Source organism: Hydractinia symbiolongicarpus, chromosome 3, assembly GCF_029227915.1.
Source record: "Hydractinia symbiolongicarpus strain clone_291-10 chromosome 3, HSymV2.1, whole genome shotgun sequence".
NCBI lineage: Eukaryota > Metazoa > Cnidaria > Hydrozoa > Anthoathecata > Hydractiniidae > Hydractinia > Hydractinia symbiolongicarpus.
Genome location: NC_079877.1, coordinates 4,398,996 through 4,425,823, shown reverse-complemented (window position 1 = coordinate 4,425,823; position 26,828 = coordinate 4,398,996). Strand labels below are relative to the sequence as shown.

Here is a 26,828-nt window from a genome sequence, read left to right as displayed (position 1 = left end):
TGGTTAACTCTTTTATAAGGACTGTGATCGTGGTTTTTGTTAGCTACTGCTACTCCACTTTTTAAACAATCAAACTAACTTCTCGCAGGCAAATTTAAAGATGAGTTCGTTCTCTTTGAATGCAGCACCTGTTTTTGCATCACACATGGTTTTAATAGCTCCAATAAAGATGTATCTCCTGTTCTTTTGGACCTGCATGCTTTCAGTTACACCATAAACATTGCACATGAATATTTTTTAAATAGCAATTATAATTGTTTGTTTAACAGAATTATTTGTTTAAGAGCCTCTTGATGATGTCATAATTTCATATGATTACTAAAACATTAAATCCCAGATCTCAAAAACCGATATATCTTGTTTTTTTTACTTAAGCTTTACAGCACAGTTTGTTATAAAACAAGAAGCCCTGGGGGCTCTAAGAATTTCCGCTTGCTACCAAAATATTTGATGACAACCTGCTAATTCGTTGTGTTATCGTGCCAAACATTCAAAGAGGTTTGGTGCTTGAAGCTCTGAAGATAAAACACACAAGTGACATTACATCTTACAACAAACGCAAACAAAACGAAACATGTCATAATAAACTCACACTTTAAAAGAAATTGCGAACAAAGATTATAGCCTATCATTCATGGTTGAAAGTCTTCCGATTGAAACGTTTATGGTCTTAAACGGCATTTAGTTGACAAAAAGAAACACAATTTTGATGCCACCATCATGTTCAGCATACTTTTTTATTAACTGTGCCAAATTTTGTCGAAAATAAAGTAGTTTAAATTTTTGGACCAATTTTGGCCTAAAATGACATTTCAGGTGACAAAAAATCAAAATTTTGATGCCACCATCATGTTCAGCATACTTTTTTTATTAACTGTGCTAAATTTTGTCGAAAATAAAGTAATTTTAATTTTTGGACCAATTTTTGCCTAAAATGACATTTAGGTGGCCAAAAATCGAAATTTTGATGTCACCATCATGTTCAGCATACTTTTTTTGTTATCTGTGCCAAATTTTGTCGAAAATAAAGTAGTTTAAATTTTTGGACCAATTTTGGCCTAAAATGATATTTAAGGTGGCAAAAAATCGAAATTTTGATGTCACCATCATGTTCAGCATACTTTTTTTGTTAACTGTGCCATATTTTGTCGAAAATAAAGTAGTTTTAATTTTTGGACCAATTTTGGCCTAAAATGATATTTAAGGTGGCCAAAAATCGAAATTTTGATGTCACCATACTTTTTTTGTTAACTGTGCCATATTTTGTCGATTGGACCAATTTTGACCTAAAATGATATTTAAGGTGGCCAAAAATCAAAATTTTGATGTCACCATCATGTTCAGCATACTTTTTTGTTAACTGTGCCAAATATTGTGGAAAATAAAGTAAGTAGTTTTAATTTTTGGACCAATTTTGGCCTAAAATGACATTTAAGGTGGCCAAAAATCGAAATTTTGATGTCACCATCATGTTCAGTATACTTTTTTTGTTAACTGTGCCAAATATTGTGGAAAATAAAGTAGTTTTAATTTTTGAACCAATTTTGGCCTAAAATGACATTTAGGTAATAAAAAATCAGAGGAACGTGAAATCCTAGGGTCGATTTTTTCTCAAAAAATGCTCCAAAAGAAAAAACGACGGTTTTAAAGAATTTCCTACGCCTTCGGGCGCGGAAATTCAAAAATTCTACATTATCGGCATATTACTGTACGTCAAATTTGTTTTTTTTAATAATACTTCAGACCCAATTTAATTATTTTTTTGTCTAAAACAAATTTGTACTCTTGGCCAATTGTTTTTCCTTAGATTCATAATTCTAGCATGGTTACAGCTCTTTCAAGATTACGAATATGATAAAACAATTTGTTTATACAAATTGGGTAGCAAATGTAAGAAACTTCAAATTTTTTTAGAATTATGGGCATTTTCAGCTTTAGCATTAGCATTATATAATACGGAAAAAAAAAGGACCAAAAATACACGTAACCAATATGAGTTGCAACCGAACACATAGTTTTCGCAATCGTACTTTCTCACTTGTGTAATCTGCATTGCTAAAACATATCAAACCAATAGTACCGTGATAAAATAATGACTCGTTTTTTATTAAAAAATAACCCACAGGGCATATGAGCATCACCTAAATTAAGTCATAGCTACATTGAAATGTGCCATCATTTGGTTCTGAATATCGTTGCTAAACAACTTTATTAATACTAAATAGGCCAATTCATCACCAAAAAAAATATTTAGAAAAATGTTTTAGTTAATTCTGAATATTTTGAAAGGAATGATGCATTCAAAAGTAACAGAAATTCAAGACAACCCCCTTCCACCTGTGAATGCCTACGAATCAACAAATTGTTAGGGCAACTTAAGGTGTGCCTCTTAGTCTCTTAGCTACCAGTTTTTCCTGGTTGCATAATAATGTAATAGGACACGGTTCAAGTTTACATACCAAAAAGATTACAACAAAGACAAGCAAAAGAAATAATATTGTAAATTAAGCCAAACATTTTGATTTTTTACATATCAATCGAAAATCAATGAAGCTTATACGCTAACTACAACTGCCTCTATAAGAAGTAAAACTTCTGATGTTCTCTAAAGAAATAACTGCGCAAACCTATGGAAAAGTTTGAGTGGAATCTAAACTTTTGATACGTTTGCACGTGCAAAAATGAAAATGAAAGAAACCTGCATAACCTGGATTGGCGACCCGCCATTTATTTTACTGAACGTAAATTTGTGAAAGACATTACTCCGGAAAAGATGGCGGAGGCGTCGCAGCTAACAACATGTCCCGTGAATCCGGCTGGAAAAGAAGTTAAAGGAATTTTAAAACACAAGTCTGAAGATCATACGCATCCAGAAGTGAAGTGGGACGAAATGAATATATTAGAAACTTATCATCCTGCGAACAAGGACTATGGACATATGAAAATTGATGAACCCCCAACACCGTATAATTATGATGAGGTAAAACAGCTTGCCTAATTTTTTGCATTGGCCACTCTCGGAAGCGTTCTTTCTTAATATGTCATGGCTGTACGATATTTCTCATACGATAGTGCCCATACAGATGTTCATATTTTACATGGCTAGCCTCACGAATATGGAGATATATACCCTGTTTATTTATTTTATTTTATTTGGGTAGCTTAGACCTTTTTGAGTGTTTACATTTTTCACGGTAAAACCTTTTGGCTTTAACAATTGCAAGGCAAGCAAAAAGATGCAGGTGCAAGGTGAATTGAGAGTCTGTTTCTTCGCACAAAGGTATCATTACGACTTTATATAAACATAGATGAGTTGCGGCGTTACGTAATGTTTTGATTTTGCATCAAGAAGGATGGACATGCATGTGCATATGCAAAAAATAGAGATCAAAAATGTTGAGTGTAAAAAAAAAATAACACCAAAATTGGTTAAGTCTGCCCTTAGTCTTTCTGTAAATTCAGCAGGATAATAGTTTAAAAAAAAAACAATTTCAATTCCTTTTCAACCCTATATTCCTGAAAATCTATAAATAAGCATAAGGTTTAATTTGACTATACAGTCCTTCTTTTTTTGACTGCAAATACGGAATTTTGTAAACATTCACAACTCATCTATATGTAGTCAATTAGAAGTCATCTACACTCTTGGTGATAGTTTAAAGCCTCAAAAATGTTTCCATAGAAAAAAATGGGCTAAAAAAGACCTTTTTTAACAAGCTCCCACATCTTTCTGCCTGCAACGCAGTTGTTAGAGCAAGAGCGACTTACCCCAAAAAATGTATACATTCAAAAAGGTCTATATTTAGAGACCCACAAAGAAGAGGGTGCCGATAAGCCGCAAACGCCCGCATAAATACGGGCGAGCTCGAGCAACTTTTCAAATAAAATTGGCGGTTGTCCCCCGAAACCGCCCGCACTTTCCCGAACTCGTCCGGAACATTCCCGAAATGCAGTTCCTTGTAACAAACCATGCGGACGATGGTTGGGAAGAAGGCACTTGATGAGAAAGGAGTTAATAAAGTTTATATATAAGTTATTTATAAAGTAAACTTCTTCAAAAACCATCAAAAACAGTTCTTCTAAGAACTTCGCTACGACATAGTAAGTTTATTTTAATTTTTATAGTTTTTTTTAATCATATATTAGTGTCTGTTTTTTTTTTCTTTCGGGCATTGTTCGGGTCTATGCGGGTTTTTTCGGGCGAATACTTGAATTTTTTTCAAAACGCCGAACTCGCCTGAAAACGCCCGCACTTTTTACGGCGTATGCAGCTTATCTTCACCCTCGTCCACAAAGGTGAAGAAGTTAAGTTAGGCCGTGGCGCCGTAGATTAGTGGTTATAGCTCTCGTACTTTGTGCGGGAGACCGGGGTTCGATTCCTCTTGACGGCGATTCAACATGGGCGAGTGAATGTTACCATAGCCCAGGGTTAACCCAAGCCATGTGAGGGAAATTGGGAAGATGGCCCACTGTGTGGGCCGTTGGATGTTACCGGGAGTTGTCTAGTAGAGCGCGGGCTCTAATTGGGTCTGCGTAGCTCAAAATGAGCATTAAATACTCTAGGACTCTCCATCTACGCCATGGCTCCTCCTGGAAATAATAGACAGGGTATATCCCTCGATATTTGTGAGGCTAGCCATGTAAAATATGCACATCTAATCTAATAGGTGTCTAGGAAATCATATAGGGTTATAATATGACTTTTATTGCCAGTATCATCATGACTCATAACAACTAGCTAGCAGCAATTTTAGTCCTATAGCTAGCTTTTTTATACATATGAAATTAACTTTTCTTTTTTTGGGAGGTATATAAGCTTTTAAAGCTTACCTCCCAATTAATTGATTTTTTCCCAACTGGTTGATTCCACTGTTTCTGCTGGGTTTTTTTTAATAACTTTCTTTTGCTAGGTTGCATGGTTTTGACATGTGAGTGTCAATATTTATTCATTAAACACCTGCATGCTAAATTTTAGGCCCCTAATTTCTTAGAACCTTGGATATTGGCTATTACTCGAAAATACCCCTTAAGATTTTTAAGGTTTTAACACAAAAATTTGGAAAAATTGGATATTCAAACAATTTTAGGAGTTCTTTCATGCAAACTATGTAAAATCCAGAGTTATATATGTTAAATAACTTTTATTTATTATTAAAATTATTATTGAATTGTAAACATTTTTGGGACAAGTTTAAGCCTTCAATTACGTCACCGAAAAAGTACTTGACATTGCTGACATTTCATTCCTTTCATGACGTATAATAAGTGTGCCAAGTTTGATTCAATTTGGACAAGCCTATTGAAAGTTATTAAGGGGGTGGGGATCTCCTAACCTGTTATTATGTTTGCAAACCTCTAGATCAAAAAGGGTTAAACTGACAAAACCATCCTGTATAAATATGCTCAATATACAATACATAAATAAACTTTTATTCCATGTCCTACCTTATTTCTGGCTCGTTTGTAGTCTTTCTGTAAATTCAGCATTAAATTTTATTTTTTTATAGTTATGTGAGTTATTATTTCTGCTATTTCAATAAAAATGTGTGCATACCCAACATATTTTGTATTTTGCATTTGGCATAATTTTGTAAGTCCTATTTACAAATCTTAATTCCACAATCTTTCCTTTAAAAATAGTTTCTTTCCTTTGGGTCTAAATGTGTTTTTTTTAATTAAATAAAGCAGCCCCTTGACAACTTCTCAATCTATTTCATATGACAGCGGCTTTTTTATATGGAAGGAAAGCTTAGTCTGTTTGCTCCTGTTTTGGTTGTCTATCTTTTCTGGGGGGTTTTGTATAATATTTTCAATGTAAATGTTTTAAAATGAACTATAGAAAAGTGTTTAATTTCAAATATCCTCGCAAAAAAATTAATAATAGAAAAATTTATCACATGTATAATTTGTCCCGCACCTCCCAATAATTAGTTTTAATAAAACTATTTTTTAGCTTGCAGGGGAAGAAGGAGAAATGGCTAACATAGATAACGTTGCGGAAAAACTTGCTACAGGAGCTCCTAGAAAAGACTACGAGAGTAATCCCGACGAAAGTGATGAGGAAGAAAATTTAACTGACGATGCGAAGGAAAAAAAGAAGGAGTTTCAAGACCACAGAAAGAAACACTACAACGAATTCACAAATGTAAAACGCGCCAGAGAGCTAATTGAAAAAGAACTTGCCGAATTGGAGGATGAAGAGGGGAAAATGGATACATCAAAATAAATAGAGTGGGGGGAGTGAATTTAGACAGAAAGTGTTATTTCTTAAATTTGCACAAAAACACTTCACTGTCCATCTGGTTGTTGCTTATCAAAAACAATGCTTCTCAAATTTCATTTTTTTAAAACGATGTTGCGAAGGTTTCCTGTACCTCTTGTAGCCGAGCGCATGAATAGTTGGTAAAAATAACCTTTGAATATGTTTTTGTATTCCTGAGTGATAAAAAAAATATATATATATATTCAAATATTATGATAGAACCAAAATATATACATTATTTATTGTGCGCATTAATAGCAATATTGGTTTTTTACGTCCACAGAAATAATTCTTGGAGCTAAAACTTTTGCTATATCTTACAAATGCTGTATTAACCACCATACCACACGCAGCTTTATGCGCCGTGTTTTTGTTTTTAACTAACCGTTTGTAAATTATACTTTATTGTCGGAAAAATTTTGCTGTTTCCTATTTTTCCCCAAATAAATGTCAAATTTCGCCAAACCACAAACTGCAAAATTTAATTCCGAGAAGTTCAAACACGAAATTCACTGTACGCGCGTTGTTCTAAAATATTTTCTGACAGAAAAGTACATGTTAAACACGACAGTGTGAAGAACCTTGTCCAGATTAATTTGATGTTTAAAGAGAAACCTAATGACAGGTACATAGTTTACAAAAAACACTATTTACATTCTCTTACTTCTAAAGAACCCCTCTTAAACAATGCAGTCAATGCGGGCCGTACGATTTTGTGCAGAAATTACGTGCGCGAATCGTAATATACGAATTTTACTTCCCCTTGTTTGTGGGGGAAGGTTTCGATATACTTTGCTATACGCTCAATAGATTTTTTCACAGCGCGAAAATTACGTGTTAAAAACAGTCCGAAATATTATACTTCTCACCGGGATGGATATAACAAAGGACGTACGTTCTCTCAAGTAACCACTTTTTACAGCACCAAAATATGAGCTTTAAAGTATTGGCTTAAGCTAGCGAGCGTGCGCAAATATAATCATCCACTTGTTCATTCCCCTTCCCCGAACAAACGTACTTTTAAACGCACGTAATGCAGAAATTTCGGTTAGCTCGTTATGGCGATTTTAACAAGCTAATGTTTTTGTTGCACTCGTTTTTGTAAGGTTTTACGTTTAAACGTCTTTATTATTGCTACCATGTTTGGAAATTAAACAAACGGCTATTGTTGTTTCCATATGAAAGCGGGGGAGGAAATGCGTCACGCCGTAATCTATTCAATAAGTTCGTGTCATTACGTTCCTCATAAATCTCAATGACAACAAACATGGCGCATGATGAGGATGAAATTCTAAAAGTCTATGCTGAATGGAAACGAGATGTTTTAGAAGAAAAGAGATACATATTATGTAAAGATATAGATCCTCAAAGATTCTTTCCATTTTTACGTTCAAAGCAAATTTTAGATCAGGATAATGAAGAAGACATTAATTATGAAAGAACTCGTCTTCGTCGTGCTGAGCGCTTCTTAGATATTTTAGTTACGAAGGGACCGGATGCTTTTGATTATTTTTGTGAAGCTCTGTTAACACAAGTTGCTGGACAACTACATTTACTTAAAGAAATTCTAGAAGCCTTGGATGACAAGCGAGAAGACATAAGTGATTTGAATCACCGCCGGGAATTACCTCCTCTGAGATTTTCAGTACCGCTACCAACTCCTGGTCAAATTGGTGGACCAGAATTACCTTTTGAACCGCCACCCGCTTATGTTGAGGTCGAAAGGTGATTGAATTGTTGGAACAATATGCTGTATGTGCCCAGGGACGAATGATAAAACAGTGTAAGCTTCTTATAAGTAAATTTGTAGAAATTTCAGAAAAACTGAACCGTGAGAAAAGTATAAGCTGTTTTCTAAGGGGCTAGAATTAAAGTTTAAAAACACAGAAACAACAATATATTTCGTGCTTCATTCTTAGTAAACTTTGTGTTATTATGATTCATAATGATTGTCATGTTGTTAAATCGAAACTTGTAATTTGTTGCTACCCTGATGAGATTAAATAATGACACAGAAAGCAAAAGGGTAAGTAAACAACATTCCTCTCGTCACAAGTTCAATTTTTATTTTATCGAAGTGAGTTTTAAGTATTATAAATCTAAAAAAATACATGTATTTATCAAAACAAATTTGTTTTATAAACTTCACTAATAACATTAGCTTCTTTTATTTCACATCTCAATGAAAATCTCATAAAAAACAGAAGGAGTCACTATGACTTTGATAATATTAAATTTTTTCGTTTTCCAACTTTACTTTAACAAATAAATTTTCCATAATTTAAAAAAATCTTTTGGCGAGAATAAATATTTGTTATAAAAAAGAAAAAGCTATTTGAACTGTGTGACAGAGAAGTTTGTTTCTAAAGTTAGTCGAAACATCAAATAGAGCATTTTTTTACACTGCTGCTTTGGTTGAAGAATAAAAACAGTAAAAAGTAGCAAAACAAACATGGACCCGAACACAGGGTGAATAGCGTGGTAACGGCTACGCACAAAGTTACCCTCTTCCGCACACACAGTGCATTTAGCATACGTATATACACATATATATAAAAAAATAAAACTTTCTACTATGCTAGCTAGATAATACCTGGTAGGTTCAAATAGACTAATATCTTCGCATACATTTTACGTGTTCTCTTAAAAAGATTCATATACGTAACCGCATGCGTTCTAGCTATTTAAGTTTGGAACGAACGAAATATGTTGTTGTCAGACATAAATTGAACCATTTAATAGACTTTTGGTTCTTAGGTTTTGTTATATATTAAACTGTGTGTGGCAGAATCGATAATCTAGGTGACATCATGTTGAGTGACGCGATGCGTTTTTATATTTTTACTTTACATAGATTAAGATCATTATTAGTTAAAGCAGGATAGTAAAACTCCTCAACGCAGATAATGAACTTTCCTTACGTGGTTTTAAGGGTAAAACCCAGAAAACAGCATTTTGACCCACAAAGTCAAAATAAAAACTTTTTGTCGAGATTTCTTTTCATTTTGCGTAAAATAAATAAATTTATTTACCTCAGACCTAAAAAAGGGAGATGCACAAGGCGCGGTTGGGTTGTAAATATTGAGTCAAGTTAAATTTGAAATAATAAAATGAATAACCGCATGAGCAGCTTCTTGTCTTTTTACTTACCCAGTAAAACAACAAGTTTGGCTGTGGCATATACGGTGCCATACGCATTTTTTGCCGAGCAGGTGTACAAACCCTGATCGACATGGGCAACTGATGAGATCTGCAACTCGCCGTTACGGATGAAACTTCTAAGCGGTAACTTTCCATTACTCTTTCTCCAGGTTATCTCAGCTGAGGAGCCACTGATTGAACATAAAAATCTAACAAGAGATCCCGGTTTGGCATATCGTTCGGAAGGTTGAATGAGAATGGTTGGTAGGCTGTTAGGACCTAGGAGTTAGTTTGAGAATTAAGATCATGGATTGAAAAAGAACACGTTAATTTAAGAACACTCAGATCTCCACTCACCAATGAAGATAAAAAAAATCAATTTTCTTAAAAAACACACATTCCAGAGAATGTTTACTGCAGTCTGGACACTAACAGTACTTGTGTTTCAAGAAAAAAAATTCAGTTGAGTAATACTGTTTAAAAGAAATGACATGAACGCGTAGCTTCTGCAGAATAGAGCTTCTTACTGATAGTGCTACCATTTTCAAATTTATGACTTCGTAATGCCGTATTGGAAAATCAGGGTATCTCAAATCTTAACAAACGAAGGTAGTCGCTTTTAATGTGTACTGTTGTTCTGTGGTTTTAATTGAAGTCATAAATAAATTTAAAAATGCTAGCACTATAAATTAAAAGGTCTATTAACAGTTAAGCACTTGTCTAAGATACCTCTAGAACTTTTGTTAAAACGTTACAGTAATGTAATTTTACCTTAATGGAATTAATATTTTTGAGAACTAATTTTCGCAAAATTGGCAAGCCCTAATAATTCGCGAGAATTAAATTTTGAAAAAAAAGAAAAAAATTTTTCTAATATTTTGTTTCTTTATACCCTTTTTCGCTAAATGTGAAAAATAAAGACTGCTGTTTGTTATGTGTAGTTGTACCCTAATTTAAAGAAAAAAAGGTAAAAGTAAAAATTTAAATTTCGCTGGAAGTAATTTTAGAGGATAACAAGGTTTCCAATAATTTTTGCGTGAACTAGTCTCGCAAAATTGACAAAAACTCGCGAAAATGAATTCCCTTAAGGTACATGATCTGCAAAAAAGACCTTAAAAACTAGCATACCTCGTACGTACAATACGGCTCGTCTTGTCACACTTCCGCCACGGTTGGTTGCGATACACTGATAGCTACCCTCGTTTCCAATAACAACATTTTTTATTCTTAAAGAATTATCAGTGATTTCTACATTATCTAACATAGCTTTTCCATGACCTCTCTTCCATGATATTTTAGGTGCAGGATAACCATTGATAGAACAACGAAATTTAATGTTGTCCCCAATATCAACAGTCTGGTAAGAAGGTTGTACTGATGCTTGAGGTGGAACCACAACTAGAAAAGCAAAAAAACTGTATTCTAAGAAATAGCAAATAACTTGATATAAACCCAATACCGCATGCAGCAGCTAAGTAGCTCTACGGGCGGATTTTATTTGACCTGTGATGCAGTCTCTCTGAAGAAAATGACTATATTTTAACAAACACAATGTTAGTTAAAAGTTTTGTTACTGAATGTATGTTCCCACTTAACAACAATGGAGAACGATTTGTGTAGCTGTGGTTGCATTCCGATCCGTATCTATCTGAAGGAATAGGAGAGAAGTGGATCCTCCGAATAATTTTTAAACTATGGGTATAATTAAGCTAAGTTTTCAGATAAACTATGGTGTAAAACAGTTTAGGCCCTTCCAGGTCAAAATTGGTAACGTCTTATAAACAAAATGTCTTGGATTAAATCAAATGGACACGCGTTTCCTCTTTAATCTGTAAGTTTAACCATGACTGTTAAATTAAGCTTGTAACTTACCTCCAACTCTCAGCTGTGCACTCACTCTATCTGTGGTGTATTGATTCGATGCTGTACAGGTGTATAACCCAGAATGACGTCTCTGTACATCGGGTATAGTGAGAACACCATGATTAACAATCGCTTCGTTTGGCAATTTTCGATTTCCATCACGGTTCCATCTGATCGTTGATGTTAACTGACTAAGACCCCTGCATAAGAACCGAGCGACTCCACCCTGTTCAATACGCATTGATTTTGGTGTAACTTTAGCACGAATCGGTTCCATCTTATGACCTGTATCAAGATGTATTGTTGTTTCATAATCTATTTTAGAAGTAATACACTTTTAATGCCTACCTTTTACCCCTTTTAAGAGTTTTGGCTATAACCTTGGTTTTGCAGAACAGCTAAATGTAATTCAGAACAAACCTATTTTGACAATTTACTCACCTAAAACTAACAGCGTTGCTCTGACAGAATTCAAACCATATTCATTCCTACCGGAACAAATATAAGTTTCCTGGTCAGTGAACTTTAAATTTCGTATGGTCAAGGTTTTACTATTTCCTTCTTCGTGTATGTAAACACGATTGGAAAACGGGCGACCGTCAATACGAGCCCACATAATGGTTAATGGTTGTGTTCCATGTACAGTGCACTTGAAAGTGGCTGTTGATTCATTTCGATCTGAACGACGTCTGGGAACTACTTGCACAGATGGTGCAGCGTTATCTAGAGAATTGTTGTTAGTAATAAAATTGTTATTTTGGTGTCATAAAGTGATAAATCTTCTTTCCCAGACAAAATTAAAATAATAAACCATTTCTTATGTTTGGGTAAGAGGGAGAGTTTTTGATGCTACGAATAACAATTTAAGCAGAGTGCCAATTATTTCATACTTGCTGTAGTTGTAAAAATGACTTCCGAATGCATTACAAGAAATCATACATGTTTAGCATACACATGACAGTATTAAAACATTTATTTTACTTTTTATTACCGTAGAAAGCCTCTTTAGTTTCTAATAGAACTATTATCAATGAGGGTCCCAGTGCATGTAAAGCTTTATTTTAAGCTACGAAAGGCGTACAAGAACAAAAACCCTCAACTTGACAACTGTCTAAGATAGCAATCCTTTCCTCATGCTGCAAGTTAAGCAGAAAGAATCGATTACTTTTATAGTCTCTGACATAACTCGGCCTGGGTTTAAACCCAAGAGATTCCGCACTGGAGGCGAACGCTCTACCACAAGGGCACCAGTCGGTTAACTTCTAAAGATTTCATACTACTACAACAACAACAACAACCTACAGCTCTGAGCAACTTTTTTGCATGTACCTCCAGGTGTCATTGGGTTTCCTGTGTAACCATTACTGCACCTAAAAAGGTAAAGATATGATTTCACTGACAGAAAAAAAATGTAACTTATCGAAACTTTCATGACTTGAAAAGACATCAGATCACACTTGACTTTATTTATATTCGATTGCCACATTGTTACTTCAATGTACAGCTGGCTTTTGTCTCTTAGCAAAAGGCATGTGGCCATAGATGAAAAAAACCTTATTGTTTACTTTATGCCATGCCATCTGTCTGCACCTGCTTTCTTTTTTTTGCGCATTTTTTTAAGTAACACAAAATTGTGACTGTAGCTATGTAGCTCTTAATTTTTTTAATTAATACTTTTAAATAATAAAGTAGGACCTAATTTACGCCAATTCAAATCAAACTTGAGTTCTAACCAAGATGCTGCGTAAAACTTACACAACTTTTAGAACAAAGTGTCGTAAACTACCGTCGTGTTTCACATTTTTTCCCAATTTTGTTTTGTTCACTTTAGGCTGGCTTGTTGCTTATTAATATTTCAGTATTTTAAAAAAGGATTTAAATCGCGTTTTGCTTATACCATGTTGCTTAAAAAAGAGTGTATTAGTTATGGACAAATATAAGAAATTCCTACTTTCCGCAGTTGCTGCCATCATAACCTTGTTGACATCTGTCACAAGAATACCCGCCATCTTGGTTTAAAACACACGTTGTACTGAACCTAAACGGATATTAATAGAAGAGAGACAAGAGACCAGTAGCGAAACCCAAATAAGTTGATAAAGACAAAAACTCATACTGGAATTTTCTAGCAAAACAAGAAAAAGCATGACCCCCATCTCCTCCCCCCTCAGGAAAAAAACAATAATCATTCTGTCATCAAATACAAAGCATCTATGCTAGTTCCACAAGATCGCTGATAAACGGTAATAGTTGTTGTTGTGTCTGGAAAGCATTTGAAAATTTTGGCTCATAACGTGGACTAATAGAAATTATTCCACAGAGAGAATAAATAGTTGATCGTGTTAAATATTATCAACGAACATACTGGTTGGTTTTAATCAATAGTGGGCATGCGCATCTTTTACAGCGACCATTTATTGCATCACCATAGTAACCAGCCATACATTCGTCGCAATGATCACCTTGTGTGTTACTTTTGCAACCAACACAAACACCAGTTTCTTTGTCGCAATTATCAGAATGGCTGTGGCATTCACATTTTTTACATGTTACACCAGGACCAAACGCATCGACATGGCGAGTGTATCCTTTATCGCATTTCTGAAATGTTGATACAGTGGATTATTAATGCAAAAATACACGAATAGATTTTTTCATTTGTGTGTTTTCATTAGATCCCTTCACCAGGCAGTAACATATTCCAAGCATAAAGTACATCAACTATTTTAACTGACCGTGGTTTAGTAAAATAACCTTGTATTTAGAACCGTAATCACAGACTTTAATTATTGGCAAACCATCAATATTGGTCAATATATTTACATCTGATTAGAATATTTGTTATTACTAACTCTGTTATATAATTGAAACTATGGCAAGAGATGGGACGTCAAAAATAATTTTACCTCACAAGACAGTCCAGTATAACCTCTTGGGCAGTGGCAGCGTTCCACACTGGAAGCAACTCCCAATCTCAAGTTAAAGGCAACTGAGTCAGCCATCTCGACATTACGTAAGCTAGAAAAATCGGAATCGACATGTAACAAAACACAACATCACGGACACCAAAACAAAACAACAAACAAACAGTCAGGCCACAAATCCCCTTTTCTATTTACAAAAAGTTTGGACTTACGATGAGATGCGAGTACCGGTACTGTATGTTGCACGAATTAGAAGGCTTTTAAGATCGACCAAAACATTCAAAAACTCTTCCCGTGATACTTTCGCGCCGGAAAGTGTAGTCCAGTCATCCTGAGTTAGGAAAAGATAATGAGCAATAAAGTTATGAACACCCGTTTATAAGATTGACGGCGCTACGTAGAATCATACACCAATAGTAACTGTGGAGGATAGAATTTCGGATGGTAATATTAAATGTTGCCCAGATGCAGCTGAGATTTTGAAAATCACTCGATGATACTTATCTATTTCGATCGAATCCGCTGGTTCATATTGTTACTCTGGGGAAAAATGTAAACCAAATTATAATACAATACGTTTTTAAGGAACCTTGATTCTGGGTTTAAAGCTTAGGTTGCTAAGGTTAGAAGAGCTTTTTGACCCGTAGTAGCTGTTTTTTTAGAACCTAATTTAAAATTGACACAGTATAGGCATCGTGAAACGTACATTGATCCTTGTTCGTAAACTAACTCTGAAACCACACCATAGTTCTGATATATGTTGCTTCTGGGAAGACTTTTGCCGCAGTCTCCAAATAAGAATGTCCGGGGAATGCATGTTATGTTATAAGGTTGATAAATTGCTTAATTTTTAAACCAATTTAAGGCCTAGATCTGTAGCAACGAGGTTGCTTATATAGAAAAATCAACAAAAGATTTTAACTCATACTCACCTCTTTGAGAGTTACTTTGATTTGTCGTAACTGTCTGTTTTCAATGATAATATCTGTTTCGGTGATTAAAACTTGGTCTCGGCCCTGAAACGAAGTCAGGCGGTTGTTTCACACTCTACACCTACTGGTACCCAAGAAAGACATGGTGTACAAATAAAGCGTCTTATTAGAGTTTACTTTTTCAACATTTCCAAAGTTAAAGTAGAATCTGTATTTAACGGACGATATAATGGATAAATGAGAGCACAACACAGACATGCTTTTTGTTTCCAGAATTAAGATTTGATCTTATTTTTCTCTCCAATTTAAGAAGAAGGATAAAAGATTACAAATATTTCGCTTTTCATATGTTTTATTTTAAGCATCGTTTTTTCAAATTATGATTTAAAGTTTTATCTGAACTTTATTAGAACTTAAAGAAGACATCTCTGGTGGGCTGACTCTTGTGATTTTAACCAGTTACCTCACTTTACATAATTTTCTGACAATATGAAGAAACATACCACAAGTTTAATATCAGGTTTAAGATATGGCTTTCCAGTAGATATTGCTTCGTAAGAGACGACGTAAGAAATATGACCTCCATAAGATGTAATCTAAAGAAAAAGACAAAGAACGCCCATTTTTACGCCTAGTTGCGAAACAAAGATTTACATTTATTTTTACGCCCAGGGGAAAATATTATCATCATTTAAAGCGTGCCAGCGCACTACAGTACACTGGTATTAAATTAACCAAGGTTTCCTTTAAGTGTACTGCACTTTTAATACCGTTGTGTAAACAAAGGCAAAAGGTGCACGTGTAAGACAGGCTTTAATTATCCTCAATGACGTCAATTCTGCAACAGCTTGATCATGGCTTACCTTATTTCCAAGAAATTTTCTTGGCATGGACCAATACATAGGAACTTGGGCAAGTTTGTCCACACCTGTTAGTACTAATTCTTTTGTATTCGCATAAAATCCTTGTCTTATGTTTAACGCCTCATCGAAATCTGTAATCTTTAAACCGTTCCCAATATTTGCAAGTTTGATCTAAAACAAAGAATAGTTACCAGGCTCTGTGCAGGCAGAAATGTATGAAGGAAATTATTTAAATCTCTAGAAATTTCACACATTACTTTTAATTTCTTTATCGTAAGATTGTAACGCGGTACATTTGGATAGCGAAAGAAATCGGGAAATTAATATCACGTAGATTCTTTTCTTTGTTAAAAACATTCTGCAAGGGTTTTATATTTTCCGCGAAATATGTTTTATAGAAAAATCACGAAATCTGATTTTCTTTTCTTTTTAAGTGTCGTATAGCATGCTGCAAGAGTCAACAATTAGAGTCTATAATTAATAAACACGTACCAATCTTCTGTAGTATTTTGCACTGTCGCATGTAGACGACACACCAAAACACCAACAAGACAAACAACCATCAGAATTCTTTTTATCCAAATTAAACGTGCCTTCCTTACACTGTGTGCACTTACGTCCTTCTACATTTTTCTTAAGAAAAGAACGAAATTAATAAATATAATATTATAGCTGAACATGGAAAGGATAACTTTCTTATTAGTAGATATATTTCTAGAGTTTTTCTAATACACTTATCTAAACGTACCTTGCATGCACAGTTACCAGTGGAACGATCACATGTGGAATCAATACTTCCTCTTTCATCGCAATCCCTACATTTGCTTTCTAAATAGAAACAGGATAATGACAACTTTTACAATACTTTGAACATCGTCAAAGATATGATGAAAATTTATAACCCTCCATAAAATCCTACTACATCTGGCTATTGCACATTTGATAGAAATCTTGCATTGCGATGAAATTTTGACATAGAAATGTGTACTACTTTATTCAAAGTAGGCGTTTTAAAAAGATTTTTATTAGAAGATAAAAAAAGGAGTTACCTTTCGGAATTTTGCAATAATCACCAGGCTTCGTTGGATTACCAAGAAATGGGGATAAACACCTAAATAAAAATAAAATAACAAATTTGTACTGGGACTAATTAAGGTAGTGTCACTTAAAAAGTTATTTTTCAGCTTCATTAATTTCAATCTTAGCAGTAAAGTTTTTTTTAAAAAAAAAGCACATATATACACTCGTGTAAACTATTTCCTACTAAAGTAGCCATTTTCGTCCAAATAATTTTTTTGAAAAGATACCACCTTAACGTAGTCAATACCTTTCACATTGTCTTCCAGTATGACCTGGTTTACATGCGTCACAAGTGGGTTGACCATCTGTGTCCAGCACGCAAGTTGAACTGAACCTGGAAAGATTTGAGCAGATATTCGACACATTATTTAGCCAGGTTGAGTTAGGTGTTAACCACTTACAAGTACAGTTTTATTTAACAAAAAGTTCTTGCAAATAAAAATTCCTTACTGATTTGATTTCACCGACAATGGACACGGGCACGGCCTACAAGCATCTATTTGACCTGAACGTGGGTCACCATAGTATCCAGGTACACATTTCTCACAGTGTGCACCTGTGGTGTAATGCTGACAGTCCTATAATGAATCCAGTGTGTTGTGAAAATAAATGATTTTACGGAAGAAATAAAATTTAGATAAAAAAAAGAGAAGTAACTTCTCAAAATTCATCGCAATGCAAGACGTCTATTAAATGTGCAATAGCCAGAAGTAGTAGAATTTTAAGAAACAAGAACGGGGGCTTTTGCTCTAGATTTTTCTTGAAGGCCTAATATGTAAAAAACGTGTCAAAAGTTTTTACAAAAAAAAGCAATAATAAATTAAAAGCGAAGAAATGTGAAAAAACAAACAAATAAAAACAAATATGGCTACCTTCAAAACGGCAGAAAAGCGAAAGTGACAAAGAAGCAAAAATAAATTGATAAAAAAAGTTTAACGTGTAAGATTTGGAAAAAAAATACTTATAATATTCTCATAAAGTTTACCACAACACCCACAACCTGAAAATGGTATTTTTGAGTTGAAGGGGAACGGTAACTTTGTTTGGAGAGTTCGCCCTGACCTGTACATGCTTTTTTTTAAAAAAAAATTATATTTTCTCTGATAGCCCTTTTATTTTGTAAGGTTTCTATAACTTTAGCACGAAAGCATTGGATGAAATTTATCTATTGCCAACTTAATGCAAGCTATCACCAGATTAGCTGAACATACCCGACATTGACCAGTTTTACCATCACAATCTACTGCATGTCCATTGCATTGGCATTCTTCGCAACGTCCAAGTAACTTTCCATTCTTTATTTTGGTATAACCTTTGTTACAATGCTAAATATTGTGGAATAATTTTTTCAAAACAGAATAGCAATATTGAAAGGGATTTAATAATTTGTATGACTGAAACGGATACTCATGAGAAGCTTTAACTTAATTGCCAGCTTGACAATCAAAATCAAGCACTGGATGAATTTAATAGACTTAAATTGCAATTAAATTTGTTATTTACCCTAAGAAAACTAGCCAGCGATGACAGTAAAAAAGATAAACTTAGAGTTGCTACAAATGTACAGCGGAATAACACATGATTTAATATATTATTCAGTATCTGTAACAGATATTATAGCCTACCTGACAAGAAGTACCAAAGTATTGCGGTGGGCAGTTACATTCTTCGACCATGGGTGCCACATGATCGTTTGACGAAAGTGGATTATAACCTGCGACATCTAAGCGTACTTCATACAAACTAAACACAACAAACAAGTGTGAGAGAATGTGAGAAAATGTGAGAGAATGTGAAAAAATGTGAGAGAATGTGAAAGAATGTGAAAGAATGTAAGTGAGTTTCGTGGATATCAATGTTTTTGTTCTAAACGTTGGTTAGTACTGCGCCAAAATGTGTTTCTTGCTTTTTGGTGTATTTTAAATTTAACAAAGTCTTATGGTAGCTTGGTTAAAATTTTTTTGCTTCTCTGTAAGAAAATTTGAAATAAAAATCCATGTGAAGCCTAGCCTTGGTGAATTCTCCTGGCATCAGTTGACAGGGTATTTACTTTAAAATTGGTGAGGTCGACCACATAAAATAAAAATAATATGTTGTTTTGATAAGAAATAATCTTTACTTTGTTTCGATCATATCACTGCTAAATGTTGCACGCAACAAGAACGATTTAATACCAGCCAAAGCAATAATCATCTCTTCACGAGATACTTCGTAACCTGATCTGTGCTTCCAAAATTTCTAAAAATTCATGTGAAAAAGCTTTACTTTCACGAATATATGTGCTTTCCAAAGAAATGTTTACACTGGTAAAAAGATTCTATAACAAAACCCTTTAAAAAACGCTTACAAAATCTTATTTAATTATGAAGAATAGTCGAACAAATATCTGACATAATTCCTGCTACACCTATTTCTTCACTAAGCTATGAGGTACATCGCTTCAATTTTCTATAAAGGGAGACCACTAAAATCAACGTAAAACTTACTTCATCAAGAATTACTTGGTAATAGTGTTGCTGACCAGGTAATGGATCAGTTCGTTCTGTATAGTGAAGTTCCAGATTATTTCCCTAAAAAAACAACGTGTGTAAAATAGGATTTCCATTTAGAAGGTTAAATATAATTAAATGAAGAACTAAATGAGAATTCAGAGAGCTAAAAACAAATCAGTTTGACGAGATTTTAGCCAAAAATCACGTTCAGATGGTTAAATGTTTTTTTTTTTTTAATTTACCAAATGCGTTGTTAAACAGAGACACGTATTTTGACAGAATTAAAAAGAAGGATTGGAAGAAGATTAGAGATTCCGTATAACTTCTAGTGATTCGCCTTACATTCAAAAAATTTCTTACCAAAACGAGAAATAGCGTAAAATATTCTACTTAAATAATATTTAGCAAGAGGAGATGGTTATTCTGTGGTTAAAATTCGAAAAAATTTAGGACATACCATTAGCACGACATCAGCACCATAAAGTGGTTTATCAATTGGTCGCGAAAGATACGATATTGTGTATCTTAAATTACCTCCATACGACGCTACCTAAACATCAAGAATTAGCACTCTAATATGCTGGTATAGAAAGAAAATATCTATCTAATTGTTCGTAAAACACTTATACGCTTAAATTTATAAAATAAATTTCACAAGCTAAATACAGTGAAAGCAGAAAAAATAGAAAATACAACACTTTAATATAGATAAGTATATAATAAATTCAGATTAAATCTGTTCTCTGTAAATTCTAGTTATTGTATGTAGACCTAAACAAAATCATTACAGAAAGCTAAAAAGGTAAAGAAAAGCATCATTTATTGAAAGACAAATTATTTAAGTTGTAATTTAAAATATTATGTATGTTTATTTAAGTATATAAATACAAATACATTTTTTCATTTCATAAAGGTGAAAAGTAAATCACTGCAAAAAAAATTTCTAGCACTTACCTTGTCACCACAATAGCGCAATGGTAATTCCCAATAGTATATATCAGTTAAAGTTGATGTGCTGGAGTACTTGTACGATACTGAATTCGTAAGTGGGTTGTATAATAGGTTGTCTTGCAAAAGTTTGCTGTCATCAATGGTACGGAGATTTAAGTTTCTTATATCTTGTGCATTTAAAACAGTCTGGACAAAGAAAAAAAAGGTTTTTCCAAAAAAAGAGGCTGTTGATAAAACTAACGAAATTATGCTGTTACATATTTAGTTTGTAAAAACAATAAATAGGTCGGAACGGAATTCCGAATAGGTCGGAATTTTCGAGTTGTCTCCATTTTTTGCAACTTTTCAAGAGTATTAAACCCTTTACCCTTCGGCCATACTTAATTGGGTATTAAAATCATTCATCCTAACAGCCGTAGATCACTAAACTAAATTCATGAAAATTGTGGTCTGGATATGTGGGAGACCTTAAGACAAAGCTTAACACCTTAACCACTAAGCAATAAATACAAAGTATGTAATTGTGTTTCGCATAATTATACCTTACCTGTTTTCTTTCCAGCTTTGCACTTCTACAGTCAGTTGTAAGACCATTACAGAAACACTTCAGACAGCCATATTTGTTTTCTTGTTGCAGGTTAAATGTCCCTGCCACACAAGTATCGCAGTAATTCCCTTTTACATTATCCTAGAAATGAAATAAAAATTGATATATTTGAGACACAATTTTTAAAACACACTACAATCTTGGACAAAAAAATTGAGACAAAGTTTTCTCGTCTTTTTTCAAGTGGCAAAAAGCGACAAATGGTCTATGCTATGCAGCCGAAAGGCTGCAAAGTCGCAACTTTTGCACAAACGTAGACCAGGCAGATATCCTATATATAATTTGCTAGTCGCAATCGCTAGCACGCAATAACGAAATAATCAACGTCAGGGTCTGCGAAAACCTAGAAATTCGTGATAAATGGCCATGCTGACGTCAGCAACAATTATCACATTTTAAGAGTTTAGGCTTAATGAAATAACTTAAGATCCGATGTCAGCTGTGAATATTGATAATCAAACTGTGAAAAATGTAAAATGCGGGACTATGACATAAAAAATTCTAAATTAGTCGCCCTGTTTCATTATATTTTTTCTCATAATTGTAGATGTTTATATTAAACCATTACATAACTTATCACAGTAAACAAACAATGAGAAATAATCCTATTTAATCCAGAAGAATAAGGTAGTTCAATTGACTTTTGTCATGATTGCCCAATTTGTCATGGTTGTTAGACTCTCACCTTGCATCTGCATTTGTTATCAGTTTGTGTACTAGGAAGAGAACCAGCTTGATTGCATTTATTGACACCTCCTTTTTTCTTTTCCACCTATAAAGATATGTATTATATTTATGCAAAATGTTCATTTAATAGAGAAGATTATTGTTACAACCATGAGATAATATCAGTTCGAAAAATTCGAAGTCAACGAAATGAGACTTACAGTATCTGTGCTTTTTTCTTTTGTTTGTTTCACTAACACAAATTTATCTGGACCTTAAAGAAAAGTAACAAAGTTAAATTAGTCCTTTAACTTTAAAGACAGAATTTGTCCTGTTTCAATGTCAACGTTAGAGTTCTTCCTGATTCAATTTTCAGCTGCCAACAAAATTAATTAAAATAAAATCGACACAATAATTTGGAAAATGTCAGTTTTTTACAAATGCTGAAGGCACAGGGAATGCTATTTTTGGGTTGCAAATGCATTGTTTCCATATGTCAATCTCATAAATTCCAATGCAAGACTAACCTTGTAATTTAACAGAATCACACATGACCTCTCCACACGACTTGGATAAAACATGGATGTGTTGCAGAGTCATCACACAATCAAAAACATGCAAATCATCTAAATATCCGTCCATCTTGTAATCCAACCCACCAGAGTAATACTTTCCAATTCTCAATCCAAGCATCCAATTACTGCTTAAAGCGACGTGGCTCAACACTTTGGTTTGGAATACACCATCTGTAAATATTCTCCCAACACCTCCGTTTGCTTCGTAATCCACTAAAATATGCACCCATGTGTTTGCTTTTAGAATTCTTTGTGTAGATACGATGAAGCCTTTGCTGTTACGGATATTGTAAAACATCCACACCAGCTTGCCATCTTGAACTTCAAGTCTTAACTGTGTATTGTAGTTAACAGAAGATATGATAGGGTGCAGTCCTTTAATGTGATTTAGTTTAAAATATAAAGAAAATGTAAGTGCATCTAACGAATGTTGACCACGAGTTTGAACTGTAACATCGCCTTTACCCATATCCAATGACTTGTGGCATTTACCAGAAGAGAAGGCGTTATTTGGAATGATTTTTAAGTTTAAAACATTTTCCTTCTTTGACGTTGTTTGATCATTAAATGAATGGAAATAAAGTGGTTTACAACATCCTATAAAATAATTATCAAATTTGAAGTTGAAACACTGGATTTATACCATTGTTGTAAAATACATGGTCCTCTAAATATCCGAAGAGAGTTACATGCATATTTTCTTGATACTGAAACAACTAAATTAAATAGTAGAAAGTTCTTGCAATTAAAAAACTATTATCAACTGCAAACATCAACTACAAACAATACTTCTTCTGATTGTAAGTGGAAATTAAAAAAAATAAATTATATACCACTGTGTTTAACAAACATTAAATTAATCATATTTGCTAATACAGTGCATATATTTTGAAAAGTTATACCAACTTTGAAATATTTTGTAGCAGAACCCAATATGTTTTGCCTTTAACAGACTCATGTTATCTCTTATTCTGTAGAAAACAGCTTGACCAGTGTTCCGTTCCAATATTTCCACATACAAGATCACATACAAGCCGGATACTTCTTTTCTAAAATAAAATAGATAAAAATATAATATTAAACTAAGCATAAAACTGTACATAGCTAATGCATTTCAAAATAAGAAAAAAAAATCATTAACAACTTTAGTAAAGATAAAAATTATTTACAGCTTTATTTATCCTAAAAGTTAATTGATAGTTTTCTTTTCACTGTATTAACTAATTTCAAAAACAGAACGTCTGCACTTACTGTATGGAATAAACATATACATTTTTAACGTCGGCGAAGTCAGATACTAACTTCTTTACCTGAAAACAGCGCAATGTGCAATTTTAATTATGTAAAAAAAAATGACGAAATGCCATTTTTATCTAAAACGACATTGCATTAGATGTTTTTAATTTTCATAAATAAGTTTTATCTAGCTAGCTTTGAGAAATACACAACATACAAGTTCTACGCTCAAATCTGCAAATTAACTCACATTGTTGGTCAATTCTCTTGCCACAAGACTTTCTGATGTCCCTTCATCAATTAGCAATAATCTAATTTCTATCTTCATTTTATCTAAAAAAAGACGAAACGTACATTTTTAAAGACACAAAAACTAATTACATTTGATCATTTTTTCTTTTATTTTACACCTGAGAGTGTTAGAGAACAGAAATAAAATCAAGAAAGTCATGTGGTGTGAAAGAAACATACCTCCTGCAATTGATGGTAAATTTGGGACGGTGGTCACCACTTTACTAACTGTATCAAGATCTGCTGAGCTGTAATACACTTGAAGTAAAATCTTATAACTGGTTCCAGGTTCTAAAACATCAATGAAAAGCAATTACTTTTTTATACATATCTAGTTAATTAACTATACAATTATTAGTCAGTAAAACAAACAAACAAACAAACACTATATTTTAGCTTTTTAACACTTTAGCCAATATTGCAACTCTGCTGTTTTCGTTTATGCATAACAAGATCAAAGTAGTGGTAGTATTTTTGGAAATCTTGCAAAAGGCGATATATTATCAGAGCATTATCAGGGAAAGGGAATAACAGGCTGTAATCTAAGCTATATTTTTATATGTTTTTGCTGCTAATAAATACTAAAAAGGTGTTTAAAATAGCATGCAGGTTTTTGACATTTTAACCACCCCTGTAAGTAATAAAAAAGGAAAAAGTGAATAGCAAATTTCACCTAAACTTTCCAGAGTATGGTTTCGAGTTCCACTTCCAAGTTGAATGGTGCCTAGGTCTTCTTTATCTCTCCCAAATAGAAGCAGCATACGAAGGGGAAAGTATGGTACTGACCAACTCAAATAGATTGAACGAAAACTTGTCATTACTTCAACAAATGTTGGCAAGTTAGTTGAACTTGCAGATGTTTCTAAATTATAACATACACATACACAAATAATAAGAAATAACTTTACAATAAACATCAAAGTTTATGATTTTAACAATTAAGTTACACAACAGTGGGTAATTTAACACTATGCTTTAATTAACGCTCCTTTCCATTTGACTGCATTTTCCGCTATAAACCTCACGAGCTTTTTTGTTAGCACCTGCACACTCAAAGCGTACCTCCCACTTGAAAACACATTGATTTCATATCAAAGAGCTTGGAAAGTTGTCTGGGAATTAGTGAAAGTCCAAAATTTTGAGAACCAATAAAGATTTTTCAAAAAAAATAAAAAAGATTAAGAGAAGAGTAAGATCAGATATTGAACAAGCAAATTTTTTGAAGACTCTTCTACAATGACGCTACTCAACCAACTACCATGGCAATAGTTACACAATATTGTGCAACACATGACCTAAAATATTACATCAAAGTAAAGTGTCAAGAAAGCATTAATTTACCAGGTTGCTGTAGAGGGACTCCAGCACCATCTGATATTGAAGCTTGAACTAAGAGCTGAAAAATGTAATTTTGATAAGTAACATTATTAACTGTATCATGAAAAAAAAATTCACTAGGGAGGTGATCATTCAGGTGACATTAATAACAATTCACATACAAAAATGCTTTAATTTTTTTATTCTTATCTAATGGTATACAGCTTAACATGCTGCATAAAATAATATACATTCAGGGTCGTGTCCCTTAATTGAACTGTTAAGGAAATATTTGAGATGGTTTCAAAGCAGGTTGTTAGATCCATCTTGGTTATTTATGCAAAAGAGGATGTTGGTTTATTTTAGTTTTTTGTCAATGTATTTAACCTTAATATTGTGTAATACAGAAGCTTCATTAGCTCCAACAACTGTTTGTCATGAGAGTAAGGCAGTCTTTCAAAATTCTGTTTCCTGTCTCGCTTGGCCTTTTTGATTTTATACAAAAACACCCTAAATATGATCAAAGTTTGTATGCTATAAATCAACATTTTATATGTCAGAATTATGCAATACGCCAGAAAAGTTTTTTACAACAGTTCATCTATAAACCTAACAAACATCAGCTGTCACGCACGTAGGTTTGTGATTACAGATAATCTCAAAAAATAATTCATGTAAATTTACTTGTTGTATTTTTATATTATTTATTATTTTATATTATTTAAAAAATATTTCGCCGTTTTTTTTAAAATAATTTTTATTTACCACAAAAGTTTCTGAAATAAAAGTACAGGACAAGGGTTTTTTAAATAAAGCAGCTGAATGCACTAAAATGAGACCAGATTCTCCCAAAATTTGTTTATAATTAAGAAAATTGTAGAAATTAGGATTTGAAAGAATTTATTTATATTTTACCTTGCAACAAGCCACCAAAAAAGCAATATAGAGAATCTTCATCACTAGTATATTTAGCTATACAGCTGTATCATCTAAAAAAACTTCGGTGTATGAATTATAACCTAAAAACAGGACTCTTTACCAAGAACTACAAACCAATAAGGAAACTTTATTTGAGCATAGACTTTACGAGTTTTCAAATATGTTTTCTCGCAAATCATCTTAGTAACGAACTTTTAGATTCTAAAAAAATAGATTATAAAAATTTGGTAGCAAACTTTAAACACATAATAATTAAGCGAGTAATACATTTTATTCTTAACAGAATAAAATTCTCTGCGTTGTTGTTTGTTTACATTGCTACCATCTTTTTTTTCTTCCCGCTGAAAATGAATTTTGCAGAACACAAAAACATCAGTTTCTTGTGGCTTCTTTCCAGTGAAAGCATGTAAAAAAATAACGACTCAAAAACGTTTCAAGCTTTTGAAAAGTATTACCATAACAGTTTATAACACAAAAATAAAACTCAGTAGTTTTCATTGATGCACTCTTTAAAATAAAAACATTAAGTTTACGTCATCGGAGATACGCGCCTTTCAAGTTTTTTACAAAACAAACAACGCGGTCGATAATCCAAACAGTGACAACATGGATTCGTGACGTAACAATTTTATATCTTTTTTTCAAAAAGAATAATTTTTTGTGAACAAATACAGTTTGTCTCTCGGCAA

The 26,828-nt window shown here is 33.3% G+C and overlaps 3 protein-coding genes across 4 annotated transcripts in view; 2 read left to right on the top strand and 1 right to left on the bottom strand.

The window, feature by feature from the left end:
• LOC130635542 (basement membrane-specific heparan sulfate proteoglycan core protein-like) overlaps positions 1–26,540 on the bottom strand; it is a 41,580-nt gene extending 15,040 nt beyond the window's left edge. The window contains exons 1-35 of one of the 2 annotated variants that reach the window (XM_057444901.1): positions 26,407–26,540; positions 26,116–26,189; positions 25,225–25,279; positions 24,557–24,745; positions 24,064–24,174; positions 23,843–23,925; positions 23,608–23,666; positions 23,263–23,405; positions 22,309–22,953; positions 22,003–22,055; positions 21,801–21,887; positions 21,056–21,196; positions 20,512–20,694; positions 20,015–20,107; positions 19,552–19,635; positions 19,185–19,303; positions 18,691–18,808; positions 18,277–18,390; positions 17,516–17,643; positions 17,313–17,399; positions 17,035–17,096; positions 16,734–16,813; positions 16,478–16,618; positions 15,986–16,156; positions 15,626–15,718; positions 15,123–15,206; positions 14,403–14,521; positions 14,173–14,284; positions 13,632–13,867; positions 13,218–13,304; positions 12,569–12,636; positions 11,708–11,989; positions 11,276–11,551; positions 10,532–10,801; positions 9,413–9,682 (exon numbers count right to left, since the gene is read on the bottom strand). In XM_057444901.1, the coding sequence (XP_057300884.1) occupies positions 9,413–9,682; positions 10,532–10,801; positions 11,276–11,551; positions 11,708–11,989; positions 12,569–12,636; positions 13,218–13,304; positions 13,632–13,867; positions 14,173–14,284; positions 14,403–14,521; positions 15,123–15,206; positions 15,626–15,718; positions 15,986–16,156; positions 16,478–16,618; positions 16,734–16,813; positions 17,035–17,096; positions 17,313–17,399; positions 17,516–17,643; positions 18,277–18,390; positions 18,691–18,808; positions 19,185–19,303; positions 19,552–19,635; positions 20,015–20,107; positions 20,512–20,694; positions 21,056–21,196; positions 21,801–21,887; positions 22,003–22,055; positions 22,309–22,953; positions 23,263–23,405; positions 23,608–23,666; positions 23,843–23,925; positions 24,064–24,174; positions 24,557–24,745; positions 25,225–25,279; positions 26,116–26,157 (4,885 nt within the window). In that variant the 5' untranslated portion in view covers positions 26,158–26,189; positions 26,407–26,540. Of the gene's footprint in view, positions 1–9,412; positions 9,683–10,531; positions 10,802–11,275; positions 11,552–11,707; positions 11,990–12,568; positions 12,637–13,217; positions 13,305–13,631; positions 13,868–14,172; positions 14,285–14,402; positions 14,522–15,122; positions 15,207–15,625; positions 15,719–15,985; positions 16,157–16,477; positions 16,619–16,733; positions 16,814–17,034; positions 17,097–17,312; positions 17,400–17,515; positions 17,644–18,276; positions 18,391–18,690; positions 18,809–19,184; positions 19,304–19,551; positions 19,636–20,014; positions 20,108–20,511; positions 20,695–21,055; positions 21,197–21,800; positions 21,888–22,002; positions 22,056–22,308; positions 22,954–23,262; positions 23,406–23,607; positions 23,667–23,842; positions 23,926–24,063; positions 24,175–24,556; positions 24,746–25,224; positions 25,280–26,115; positions 26,303–26,406 lie in introns of those variants that run through there. The other variant, XM_057444903.1, reaches the window with a different exon arrangement.
• Positions 2,748–6,513, top strand: LOC130635543 (protein phosphatase inhibitor 2-like). The gene is made up of 2 exons (XM_057444904.1): positions 2,748–2,980; positions 5,954–6,513. The coding sequence occupies exons 1-2, from the start codon at positions 2,774–2,776 to the stop codon at positions 6,224–6,226; spliced, it is 480 nt and encodes a 159-aa protein (XP_057300887.1). The 5' UTR covers positions 2,748–2,773; the 3' UTR covers positions 6,227–6,513.
• On the top strand, positions 7,501–9,391 carry LOC130635544 (caspase-2-like). The gene has a single exon (XM_057444905.1). It carries the CDS (start codon positions 7,518–7,520, stop codon positions 7,989–7,991), a length of 474 nt encoding a protein of 157 aa, XP_057300888.1. The 5' UTR covers positions 7,501–7,517; the 3' UTR covers positions 7,992–9,391.
• Positions 26,541–26,828: the final 288 nt, after the last annotated feature.